At 38.8% G+C, this 13,184-nt stretch overlaps 2 protein-coding genes across 3 annotated transcripts in view; one reads left to right on the top strand and one right to left on the bottom strand.

The window, feature by feature from the left end:
* Positions 1–1,564, top strand: part of LOC131770128 (E3 ubiquitin-protein ligase HECTD1) — a 30,996-nt gene extending 29,432 nt beyond the window's left edge. For both annotated transcript variants that reach the window (XM_059085837.2, XM_066169435.1), the window contains exon 39: positions 255–1,564. In XM_059085837.2, the coding sequence (XP_058941820.2) occupies positions 255–479 (225 nt within the window). In that variant the 3' untranslated portion in view covers positions 480–1,564. The remainder of the gene's footprint in view (positions 1–254) is intronic.
* On the bottom strand, positions 1,531–13,119 carry LOC131770126 (protein phosphatase 1 regulatory subunit 37-like). The gene is made up of 13 exons (XM_059085836.2): positions 12,787–13,119; positions 10,703–10,800; positions 10,153–10,198; positions 9,953–10,053; positions 8,666–8,785; positions 8,392–8,542; positions 7,183–7,328; positions 6,472–6,594; positions 6,118–6,259; positions 5,296–5,462; positions 3,869–4,454; positions 3,092–3,202; positions 1,531–2,880 (listed from the first exon to the last, which is right to left on the bottom strand). Exons 1-13 carry the CDS (start codon positions 12,983–12,985, stop codon positions 2,768–2,770), a joined length of 2,103 nt encoding a protein of 700 aa, XP_058941819.2. The 5' UTR covers positions 12,986–13,119; the 3' UTR covers positions 1,531–2,767.
* Positions 13,120–13,184: the final 65 nt, after the last annotated feature.

Here is a 13,184-nt window from a genome sequence, read left to right as displayed (position 1 = left end):
CTTTGCATGAATAGTAGTGTATTTGTCGTCGTTGGTTCGTCAGATCGCGTCTGTTAGAGGCGCGGTGGCATAGTAATTAGCGCGTTGGACGGTGAAGTAAGAGGTCTGGGTTCGAGTCTGGCCGATGCGATGAACGTGTGCGGATTGCGTTCAAAACGAGTGCTATACTACTTGAGGTTAATGCTTATGCAGCCGTATCAGCCTTTCTATTATTTCTATTTTATCTTAAACCTCTACAATTTTTTTCCCATCAGGCGTTCCTCCAGTTCACCACAGGTTGTTCGTCCCTGCCTCCAGGCGGTCTCGCCAATCTTCATCCTCGCCTCACTGTAGTGAGAAAGGAGAGTGAAGGAGATGGCTCTTTCCCGTCTGTTAATACGTGCGTACATTACCTTAAACTTCCGGAATACTCTTCGGAAGAGGCCATGCGAGAGAAGCTCCTGGCAGCCACAAGAGAGAAGGGATTCCACTTAAATTAGGCCAGTTCGAGTCGACTCTTCCAAAAACATGTCACTGTAATGATTCGCGTGACATCATTAGAGAAGCTTTGCTTGCGGTTTCCGTCCTTTTGCCATGAATTTATTGTTTGTGTTTATCTTTCATTAGCTGTAGTAATCTTATGCGCCTTTCAAAATAGTCGCGTGTAATTGTGGATCGCTTATTCCTATATCGTGCCTTGTAAATGTTTACCTTAACGGAAATTGTTGATTGGAAGGCGCTCTTTCTGTTTTTCTGTCAAAGCTGCTCATTGTGAACCGAGGCAACAAAGTTCAACAGAATTAAGGCTGTTTCAGTCATTTTACGGTGACTGATCACATTCGGGAAGGGGTGCAAGGCAAATATTTCAGCTGTATCATGATGCAGTGGGGAAGTTCACTCGTTTGTTTCAACTGTTTACCAAACTTACAACAATGTTGATTGTTAAATCTCTAGGTAGACATTTTCTTTAAAAAATATGTTGTTGCTCTATAAATAGGTAAATGCGTAATTTAAATTAAAAGAATTGTCAAGCGATTTCATTTGATTTGTCTGGTTTCTCAGTGTGCTACTTTAATTTAGCTAATTCAAGGAGAGTAGTTGAAGAAAAGGAAAATATCCGAACTCTAAAACGCAAAAGTTTGATTTCGATGTTGCATCTGATTGGCTGAGAGGCCGACGCGGTTGATCTACACCAATCAAGGAGCGGATTTAAGCAAACCCGATGGAAAGGACAAAGCCTGCATTATATTCTGCCTTTTTCAGGGAAACAAACGCAAGCTTGCGCGAGGGGAGTGTTTTTGCACTTCTCTCCATGGGTAAATGTAATAAAATTACCCCTGTTCTTTAGCTACCTGGGACATATCGTCAGTCGACGACCAGGCCACTTAGCAACCACCTTTGGACAGGTGGCGTTAGCTCGACGCATTTGCGTATGGAGGTCGCCTGGCAAGGCGGGGTAACACAGTCGTGGGGTGTGCATCTAGGTTGTGACCGTAGTAAACTGGTTTCGCCCTTCGTTCTTCACAGCTAATAAGACTTACTAACCACGGTTTCACTCGTTTATTACACTAAGGAAGTCGACGAGATTTTTCGTTGGGAAAAATTATTCAAGAAATGCTTTCTTTGGATTCGTGATCCATTTTTTAGCGTGTAAAATGACGGATAATCTATTGAGTCAATAATAATAAAGTGTATGTCCAGAGTTCCTAATAACAAAGAAGTATTCCCGTTTGTATTGCAGTAAAGGTTTTAACATAATCTTAATAAAGGCTAAAAAAAGTAATAATTATTTGCAATGATTCATAAAATTCTTTGTCATTTCTGTGGAAATCGTTCTAACATCTAGCTTAAGATGTGAACTCTCCTTAGCCGTACCATACACTTCTTTCACGACAAGTAAGGAGAATTTCATACTACAACAAAAAAATCTACACTGCGTTTTAACACCACTTAAGCTGAGCTCACTTCAGACAATTTACCATGCTATATAACATTAAGGGAAGGGGAAAAGGAGACGTAAACGAGACGGTACAAGGAAGAATTCATAGAAAGACAGATCATTGACGGAAAAAGATCAAGACATCTTTAGTTATGGTTTTACCTTTGATAAGACATTTTAGCTATAACTAGTTCAAACTTAAGTCTACCTTTTTTTCAATTTTTTCTCCGAATATAAAACAGGAAACATACAAAAAGTTGGGATCAATGTCAATGTCTAAGCAACTGCGCACTTACCCCCACTCCCCCCCCCCCCAACTCAACATGAACTCCAACTTATTACCAACTGACTGTTGTTGGGTTGGAGGGGGGAGGGGTAGGGGCGCAGTTGCCCGTGACTGACATTGAACAAAACGTTCTTTAATATTTCATCTAGCACTGCTAAGGTCATTGTCATTGCAAACGTTTGCGCGACTAGTTATCTTGGAAACCAAAATGTCACCAAATCGCTTACCATAAAGACAAATACATACCAAGACAGGCTCTATTTACTTTTGAATTCTTCAAATTACCTCGCTCGCTGCAAAATTTTCCGTAAGATCAAAATTATGTCTTATGAAGAGCTTCGAACAAAATGTGGCATGGTTCAAAGCTTTTCGCGCAGCGATCTATAAAATAAACTGAATTTGTAAAGTTCATAAGGAGTTGGTAATAATAGCATTTTTTCCTCAATAATTAATACTATGATACAGCCAGTAGGTCAAATCGCCGCAGCGAATAAGCCATGCTGATCTCTAAGACAACAAATCTTCAAAATGCTTGTCTGTAAAAAATGCATTCAATTTCTCCTTCAGCTAAGAAGGTCCACTACGGCACCGTCGTTATTCGGAGACACTGTGGAGGGAGGGGTGGGCAACTTTGTTGAGCCTATCATCAAGCCGTCCATTTGGCCTGTCCAAAAATCTAAAAAAGGGGAAACATCATAAAGGAATGAAATCTAATATTCTATAAACCTTAAATTATAATTTTTTAAATCCGTCTAACATTTAAGGCAATGTAAATGACAATGTTAAGGTTTTGCGCATGAAAGGAACCTACGCCTACACTACAAAAGTATCGGAAGCGCTTCGGGCTCGTCCGGAAACACTTCAAGTTCTTCTATACACAGACGCACCCTGATTGTTGATTGCATGGTTGAGATGTGGATTGTGATTTGTTTCCTTGACAGACACGCTGCTCAACAAGTCCAGCTCTGGTTTATTTCCTTCAGGTAAAGGAGAAGAGGCTGCAGAAGTGATATAAAACAAAATAAGAAAAAACTGTACTAAATATAATCCATATGACCTGATCAGTAAGGGAAGGTTCTTATGCCATTTTCAAATCGCTGTAACACTCTAACCATATCGAAAGGAAGTGTAGTACTAAAATCGTCTCGGAAAAAAGATGCGTCAATTGTTCGCTCGCATTGATAGAAAGTTTCATGGCAAATTTTACGAAAGCAGGTTTCATATTAAATTACATGAATCTTTTTCCTTCAGCCTTTGCTTAAAAGAAGAGTTTCTGACATATGGCAAAAGTTTAACCTTGGGACGCCTGGAGGGATCACAAGCAACTTGGCGAGAAAAACACATTAATAAGCCGATGAAGACAACTATCATGAAGTGGAGGAAGTATTCCCTAAACAAAACTAAAATTATTAGAACTCACACATGAGGAATGTATGGCTATCGCCAAAAAGATATAACGGCAGGATCTTGAAAGAGAATGGTCACATTACTAATTTAAGTCGATGTGTGCAACCTGAGGGAAATTTCCTTCAACGCAATTTGATTGGTTAGCTCGGAAAGAAGAGCAAAGAAATAATTCACTTCAAGACGAGGCGTTTGCTAGTAAGAGGAGGGGGGGGGGGGAAATACAGGAATTAATATGGCGTTCAAGACATATGTTGTACCTGAAGTCCGCTCATCACTCTGAACCAGAGCAGGAATCAATGGAGATGCGGTGGGTTGCGACAGTGAACTGAATGTGCTGTTAGAGGCGTCCGTGTCACTCAGCGAAACACCTGACACCTTGTCACGTAACACATCGTTCACGCTCGTATCGCAACCGCTTATATCTTGCTCGTTTGACGAACAATTCGTGTTCGATAAATCCACAAGGGGAACAAAGTCCTCATCACTAAAAGTACCGTCTTGGTTTGGCTGCTGTTCCTCATCTGATACAGCCGTAACTGTGAATCGTGACAGGCCAGGATAGTCCGATGTTAGAACTTTAAGCTCTTGTGCAATATCCGGAGGGTTCTCCAACTGAATCAGCTTCGGCGAGCAAGATGCAGTCTCGTTTTCAACGTGAGACACCGCATCTGTTACGTGTTCTTTGACATCATGGATAATGCTGTCTGTTTCACTGATCCTTCCCTCCTCAGTCTGGCTTTCAGTAGCCAGCTCTCTTTCTTCTCGTTCTTTGGCTAAAACTTTGTTTCGCTGGCAATAGCTGTAGATGTCAGCGAGAATAATCCTCTGTGTTGTTTCCATGCCCTGTGAAAGACAAAAAAAACCTTGAAAGATGACAAACTTGACACATCACAACTCCTTCTGCGTCATATGACATCCTCAGAAGACTTTCCTAAATCTCCGAACTTAGGTCTGAAAAAGTAAAGTTTATACGCTGCTTAGGTCCAACTCTGTTCACCCAAACTATACTAAACCTCAGTAGTTTGAAGTCATTCGGAGAGCAAATCATACAACAAATGAATATTAGGGGTAAGTTTCTTAGGAAACTGTGGTGCTGCGTCGATGGGGCTCATCACAAGATAATTTAGTCTCAACACCTATGTTGATAATGTAAATTAGCCACCGTAGAGAGTTTCCAAAGCTCACGCTTCGAGAGGCAGCCCTTCGTCTTTCCCGAACGGTCGAAACGCCAGCTTTAGAAACTCTTTAGAGTAGCCAGTTTACAACTTCTAGTCAATTGATAAGTACAAATTATCTTGAATATATGGTTGAACCTTAGTCGACCGTGTAGACTGGTCGTCTAGGTGAGAGTGGTGCTGCGGAGGACTGTGGATGGGACCATTGACAACCTGGGCGAAACTCATCATCTGAGTCAAGAGAGGATTTTTTTTTTCAGTCGAGCGTTTTCAATCTGGTTCGTAAAAACTGATTGGTCAGTTTTTCGTGACATTATTGGCTGCAAGACTCAGTTGGCGTGAGTCGCTCCTAATCGAAGTTAAATGCATTACTTCTCATCACTACTCATTGTTCATTCATGCAAATGTTTAGCATGAGAAATGGAGTTAGGTGAGAGACGCCCACGCTTTTCGTAGGAGCCCAATTAATTATTTCAACGCACATCAGCACGCTGGTACAGCAAGCTTACCGGCTCTTTTTTCAGGTCCTTGTCCAGGTCTATCCGCACAAGGGACTTGTTGACTTTCAGTGACAACGACAGAGCCATCAGCCCTCCAACATATGGGTCATTGTCACGGAGGTCCACTCTTAGAATAGTCTTGCTTTCTGCGACTACTTCAGCAAGTGCAATTATTCCTGCAACGGCAGAAGACTGGAAATTAGCCGCAGAAACAGATTAAGAAAAACTACCTTGACAAACGCGAGGGGCAGAGGGGGGAAGCAGTGCTCATTAGAAGGCCTTAGGAGAAACTAAAAGTTTCAGACGGGGTATTCGCAAGAGAGAAGAGCTTATTTAGAGAGAAGGAGCATATCTGGGTGTTTATGGTAATCGGTGTTGTGAACGTACATTTGTTTAGAACAGACTTAAACAATTCTTTGCCTTTTGGGTCGTATCTCGGTAAAATTACTGGACGTTATATTCTGCTTCTGTCGCTAAAACATTTGTTTTTCCAATGTAGGAATGAGAAAAATTTACGGGAACTCGGTGAACAGTCGCTAGTTTGTACCTCTCACTCGCTCTTCCTAATAAGAGACGTGCAACGCAAACAATGTCCCACTCACACCAGCAAAACATGTTAAGTTAACCAGGTTTAACTGAATAAGCAGCAATAAAAGATTTACCAAGGGTTCAAGTAATCACTAATGTCATTGTGCTAAATTTGAAGTCGACAAACATCAGCTTTCAAGTAATTTGAACGAAGAAGACAATTTCAAACTGTGTTCGACGACAAAAACTGTAAAACATGTTTTTGCTTTGTTGTTAAGGTCATTATAAGTTTTTTTCCTTTACCTTCGCTAGAGAGTCTTGTATTCAACAGTCCAAGTCTTTCAAGAGAGTGGTTCCTCAAAAGACCCTCCTTTAATGTGTGCATTCCCTCGTTAGTCAATCGATTGTGTCCGAGATTAAGAGTTTGAAGAGAGCTGGTGCTTACCTAAAACACAAACCATAAATTGACTTTGGTCATAAACATATCATACAGTAAAAACCACTTACTTTAAGCTTAGTTCACTTTTAAGGTCAGTCTTTGTATTCCAGTTCTACCAGAGCTTATTTTAGCCTCCATAAATTGACACGACACTAAGCTGAGTCACTACAAAAACTCAGGTCGGAATAGGGATTTAGTAAAAACATGTACTAACTCACCAAAGCATTAGCCAGGAACATTGCTCCATGGCAAGTTAGTTGGGTATTCCACAGCACAAGTGTCTGTAGTCCACCATGAGGCTGTTCAGCTAGACCCTCACAAATATAACCAATACCCATGTCCTGCAAAACAAAGAGGTCAGTTTGAGGTCATTTTAAAGAACACTATCACAGAAACTGAGGTGTTAATAAAATGGATTATATAGTTACATCTTGTGACATAAAAGGATAAAAATTCATTTTATACATGCAAAGTAGCACAGGAAACATCCCAATGGTAAACTAAAACATCTATTATCAGTAGATGCTATTTAAAGTACCAGACAAAATTAATTACAGCCCAGCCACTCACTGGGCAGTTAATGCTATCCCAAGGATAAATCGCTATGCAGCAGATAAGTGTTATTAAAGCATGCCGCGCTGTCAGCCAGACAGAGATCTATGCATTGGATAGTGTTATCCACCCTTTCAACGGCTGGGGCCAGAAAAGCAATCAATTTTACAGAGAGTCAACAAATGAAAACAGCTTGACTCAAGCACAAAAACACATCTTCTCAAGTCATGCATGATGGTTAAAAAGACATGGCACATGTCCTCCAAGACCAATCAAACTGCATCCTAAAACAAAACCTGAATTCAAGAACATGTTGAGCATGAATTACTGACCCTAAAAAGAAAAAATACTATTTTATTACATGTAGTGTGTCTCACCTGTAAAGGGTTATTTCTTAAATCAAGCAATTGAAGATATCCATTACCCTTCAACATAGCACCTAATGACTGCCCATCTGGTGATGTTAGTTTGTTGTCTCCCAGGAACAAGTCTTTGAGATTCTGGTTAAACTTTACTGCACTGACTAAGAGGCAAGATTCAGACCAACACAAATTTAGGTATTTTAAATAATTATCTGATAGAAAAAAAGCAGACTATGTTACTGATTACTTGGTTTAGTTCTTCTTTCATACAGCTACAAATTATGAGAGATCAAAAAAGATTATGGCACTTTCAAACTAGTAGCCTATTCACACCTACAAAACATGTTTGGTTAAACTGATTTTTACTCAATGAAAATCATAAAGAGAGAACTGGAAAAACTTAATTTTCCATAGGATTCTTGAAAGTACTTGCTAACTTGCATTTCCAATGTGCTATATTTTAAGTAGAAAAGTGTTAGGTTAAGTTGTTTCTACCAAGAAAAAAAATTAAATTGTGTTTAACAAAACAACTTCAAAACATATTTAAGCTTTGGTGTGAATGGGATATAGGTTAGTTAATAATCACTTAAACAGTAAACTTTATTAAAAGAACATCATCCACTAAAAGATCACATTTTATTTATTTTCATTTTATTCCCATTTATTATCATTCATACCATTAAGGTCCTTGAGACAAAGAATTCCAGATTTTCCATTTAACAAATAGCTACTATATTGCCATTAGTCTGTACAGTACTAGTTCACAAATGATGTCAAAATGTGGTAAGAATGCAAAGTGGCACACAAGGCACAGCTGTGTGAGTCATTAATGTTTTACTACATTTTGGCATCATCTATGATCTATTACTGTACAAATGCACAGCAACATAGAGTCTATTTTTGTTTAATATGGTAAAAAAGCAAAATGTTTTTAACTGCAACATCATGCATACATCTGTCTTCCAACAGATCAGTAGTAAGCACCAAGCAAAATGCATGATTGTGTAATTCAGATTATCATATCATACAAAAAAGAGGACAAGAGGGCATACTTATTAGAGGATCCACGATACGCATTCCCTCTCTCCCAGTCCATAACATCACAAGACAAAAAAGGCTACAAGCACTCTTAATAATCCCTTCTCAAAGCAGTCTTTTCTTTTTAAGATTACTATAAACAAACAACACACAAACTGTTACAGGATGACTGTAGATGTTACATACCCAGCAGAAACAGTGGTCTCCCTGACAGATTACAACCCTCCATGTGCAACACACTGAGACAGCAGTCAAGCCTGAGGGTGCGCCCCAAGAGAGGAAGAGCCTGTTCTGTCCAAACTGTGTTACGTATGTCCAAGTATTGTAAACAGGGAGTCTGAGGAGGGAAAAACATCATTTACATGGTGCAGTCTTAAATATGTGTAAGGTAGGTTTGATACACATCTGTTGATTCCCAAACCAAACATTATCTCTCAAAAGCTCTCCAAACATTATTTACCTTTTTTAAAGTTCTACTAACAGCTTGCCATCCTCTGATCTTTATCTTGCTATTGTATGCCATGTTTAGGTTGCATGTTGATTTGTAGTATTCAATCATTTCCAGCAGTGAAACAGCACCCTACAAATTACCAGCCATTTTTTTTTTTACAAAATAGAAAAATCATGAATTTCAAAACAAAACAATAATCGTAATTTATTTCAAAGTATAAAAATAATGTAAAGGAGAGAACAATACTCGAAAGTAGAGCCTCCTGTACAATCAATTCTAAGGATTGGGAAGTGACTGCTTGAGTGCATTAATTTCCCCCTCCATTGTTTCTCTACAACCAATTGCCATTCCATTGTCTGGAATTTATGGTATTGATTGTAAATAACACCTAAGCTTAGTGTTGATATGTATCATTAACTTTTGGAGAATTTAGTGTGATCACCTTTCACTACATAGTGTTATGTAACTAGCAGTATAAATATATTCAGTTGTCCATGTTATTTACACTAGGTCAAGTTAAGTAGCGATTAAAGTTCTTTCATGTTCCTTTTAAAACATTGTTCTTTGCTGAAACACAACAGCATTGCCACCCAGCAAGGGGAAAGTAAAGTCAGCAACGTTGACCCAAGTGGCCAGCCTTGTTGCAGCTTATTCCAGTTTCCAAGAAGCCTCAGAGAGTATGGCCAATTCCCCTTAATGGTGCCAGTCCATCACAGATTACCAAACTGCAGTTTGCCAAGTATCCCAATAGTTCATTTATATCCATTTATACTCTTCAGTGGAGAGAGCCACAGTGGGAGCAAAGTGTTTTGCCCAAGATCACAACACAATGACCCACCTAGGTCTCAAACCCAGACCCCCCTTTCCTGATAGTTGACCTTCTTTAGCAGAGAGAACCACAGTAAGAGAAAAGTGTCTTGCCAAATATCAAAACATAGTGACCCAGTCAGGTCTGGGTTAAGACCTCTTAAACCCCAAACCAGCCTGCTAGCCATTGGGTAACTGTGTCTCCCTCAATGTCTCTTGGCATTTCACGAAGTTAACCTTTATTTACTAAAGAAAGCCTTGCATTCATTTCTCTCTTGCACTCATTCTTCTCTTGCACAGTGTATTTATCATATACTCCAAATATGAAAATGGACATATTTCTAGTGATTATTAAACATAGAAAAGCAGAACTTCCTGCGGACAAGAGCCATGGCTTGGAATACAATGACTGTAAGAGAAGCCACTTCTCATGCAATTCACATAATTTATGTGACAAAAAAAATACAAAACAAATCCAAATGAACTCACATCATCCTCAAGTCCTGTGTTTTCAAGATCCAATGTCTTGGTTCTCACCCTTCTGAACACTTCCTCCAAAGCCTCACAGTTCCGTGGGTCAAGTTTAACACCTACAAGTCAAAGAAGCTGTTAACAAAAGCAGTAGAAACTGAAATTTTGACAGTCAATTATTAAAACAATTTAGGGCAGTCTATTTACCGGTACATTACCTCTCAAGTCGATTACATCTATTCTGTCTGCAAAACTCTCACAAGCCTGCATAAAAGAAAGATTTTTATGAGTCAGAGCAATGAATGCCGTGAAAGAGACGACTCATAACAGCAACTCAGACCTAGATGCATTAATCCAACATATTTCTGGTTTGAAATAACCAAATTTTCCCAAAACTGTCTTGATTACAGGTCATGGAAAAATTCTAACTATGGGCGAGCCTTCCACAAGTCTCTTACAGCATATATCTGAGTGGTAGTGCATTCACAGTACTAATTAGACCATCCATTCCAGGTCATAGGTTCCACTCCTATTGGGAACACTCAAAATTCTTTTTTCTAAGTATGCCTGTGTCTTTCATTGAATAATATCATTTTCCACTAAGTAGACAAATGGATTCAAACCCTTTTCTGAGGGGCACTCTGTACAAAACTTATAATTTACTGTTCCATGACCTTTGAAGTGCATCTGCCATTCACCATAACCAGCTTCACGACTGTGTAAAGCACAGAAATATACAGAGGCAAGAAAGTTTTGTTTTAAAAATACCTCAAGCTGTTTAATGAGCTTTTCACAAGGTTTAATCTTCAGTCTGATGCATGTACTTCTATAAGCATCTATTACTTCTTTACTGCTGTGATGTCCAGCTGAAATGTAAGCATATTATGACAAATTTATTTTTAAGAGGAGAGGACAGACAGAAGACTCTTGAACTGATAAGCCTTGGAACCAATGGATCTCTTGAATCTCTCTGGCTATATGTCATTGTGCAAAAAGAAGTTGTGGTCTTATTCATTTCAGCAAGTCTCAAAAAACACAAAATTTGCAAAAAATTTTTGTGGGTTAGGGAAACAAAAACATACTCTTTTAAGTGACACTACAGAGCTCCTTAGCACATCAATTGCTTTGAAACTTAAGATGGCATGTATTTTAAGGGACATGCAAAGAGAAAGCAAAATTCACTTTTTGGTGAGTTAAAATCATTGACCCAATTATGCCAATTAACCTGTCATTATTTGGTTCAAATTTATCAATAAACAAACAAAAATAAATTAATACATGCATTAGTAAATATTAAACATTGATAAGCAAATAAGACCCAGGTTGTGGAACTAATTTTGCACTGCAAATACCCTTCTGGCCTTGGCTATATCTATCAAGTATCTAAGGAGCTTGGGAATTGCCCTTTCAATTAGAAAATGCTAATGATGTGGGTTTTTCATGGACAGCACATTGCTTAAGGTTCAAATGCACTTCACACCTTTTGGCAAGGGGAAATTTTTGCCACAGTGCATGTGACAGTTTATAAAGAATGGAAAAATATCATTTGGCAAATGCCATGAATTTCCTAAGAGAAAAAAAGACAGAGTTACACCTCCAAGAACTTCAACCCCTGCCATTTGCTATAAGCTTTTACAAGGTGTTTTTTTCTATGAGGATTAGACAGTTTGAAGGTCACAAATCACTCATGCCCTGTAGGAATCCACTGAAACAATTTGCTCATTCAGTTTTTTTTAAACTTTCTTGTTCAATTAAAAATAACAATGTATTTCATGAGGAAAAGGTTTCAACTGGGTTTCGTAACCCTGAGTTCCAAAGTTTATCATGAATATAAATGAAGATTGAGTACTTTTGGTTTCTGAATGCTTGATTTTGATTGCTGGTTATAACACACTGTAATCATGGTTGAGCCTTCAAAGATATATCTAACTTTGATAATATCTTTAAAAGATTTCATTCCATTTTTATTTCAATCAGAAGATAAATTGATTTTTTTAATTTTTGACATTTTCTTAAGCATTATTTCCAGCAGCAATGCAGTCAGGGGCCTGAGGTTTTCTTCATCAATCCCAAACAAAAAAGTGAAAAATTATGTTATCATTTGACCAGTTTCAGATTAACATAAATTTGGGACTATGTAGTAAAATAATGCGCTCACAGATTTTTCATTTTCCGTTCCTAGAAAAATGTTGGAGACCTTTCTAAGAAGGGAAGTAAAATTCCACATTTCATCATTGCGGTTTAAACAAATCAAGCATCAAAGAAAATACGACCACCACAACGAACGTCTGCTTATCACATGAAAAAATAACGTACATATACCAACAATTAGAGAAATACCGCCTGAACCGGAAATTTGCTATTCCTTCATACATTTCGTGTTCTCGTTTTCACGATTTGCGCTCGATGTCGCGTAATACTTCGGGCAAAATGCCAGTACTGATTCATTAAGCTTTTGAAGCACATAAATGAATATATAAACGAGATTTAAAGAGCGAGAAGTTCATTCCCAATTACTGCCCATTATAAGCGACTAAAATGTTACGCTCACCGCTATACTCAAAGACATAAACGAGTGATAACGAAAACGTTCTTCAACCCGGCTTCGGGAGCAAATAGTTTGCAAAAAAATAAGCCATGCATACAATAGAAAAAATGCAAGACAAACCAAGTCACGCAAATCAGAGCTCACCGATTTAAAGCACGAAGACCAATATTTACATTATTTTAAGTCACCCTATGGAGTGAAGGCACACTGGAGCTCAACTAAAATTTATATTAACGCAAGTCTATTGGCATATATTGATGTGTAGTTCACCATAAAATGAAATCATCGAGTGCTTTGGACTAACCATTTTCCCACGGGTCAACTGGGTCCACAGCCCGGACTAGAAAGGCATCTTCAGGGAAGGAAACCTTTCTTGAAAGCTTCTTCTTCCGACTGGTTCGATGATCCTGCCGACGTGCAACTTCACGTATACCGCCTTCGCAATTACTCGGTCCACCGCGAGTTCCTTCCTCAGATGCCAAAACATCCTCACCTGTTTCCATAATTACTCATGGCTTTAAAATCAAATCCATCATAAGTAAGTAGCAAGGTAATAAAACCAGGGAAACTTCCTGTTTTCCAGTACCGAGCCTCAACTTCTCGAGGGAGCCATTTTGAAAGACACCCTTGACGTGGAGGACTGGGCTTGAATCACCTTCTTCATCGTGCGTTCCGTGACATGTGTTATACGACGGGAACGTG

Source organism: Pocillopora verrucosa, chromosome 7 (genome assembly GCF_036669915.1).
Source record: "Pocillopora verrucosa isolate sample1 chromosome 7, ASM3666991v2, whole genome shotgun sequence".
Classification (NCBI taxonomy): domain Eukaryota; kingdom Metazoa; phylum Cnidaria; class Anthozoa; order Scleractinia; family Pocilloporidae; genus Pocillopora; species Pocillopora verrucosa.
This window is presented reverse-complemented; position numbering and strand designations above follow the sequence as displayed.

Bases quoted from the DNA above. Each gene is read 5' to 3' on its own strand.
- LOC131770126 (XM_059085836.2), bottom strand. From the start codon at position 12,985: ATGGAAACAGGTGAGGATGTTTTGGCATCTGAGGAAGGAACTCGCGGT. The intron at 6,260-6,471 runs GTGAGTTAGTAC...TTTGTGTTTTAG, and splicing joins TGTTCCTGGCTAATGCTTTG to GTAAGCACCAGCTCTCTTCA. The intron at 2,881-3,091 runs GTGCGTCTGTGT...CCCCTTTTTTAG, and splicing joins CCATGCAATCAACAATCAGG to ATTTTTGGACAGGCCAAATG.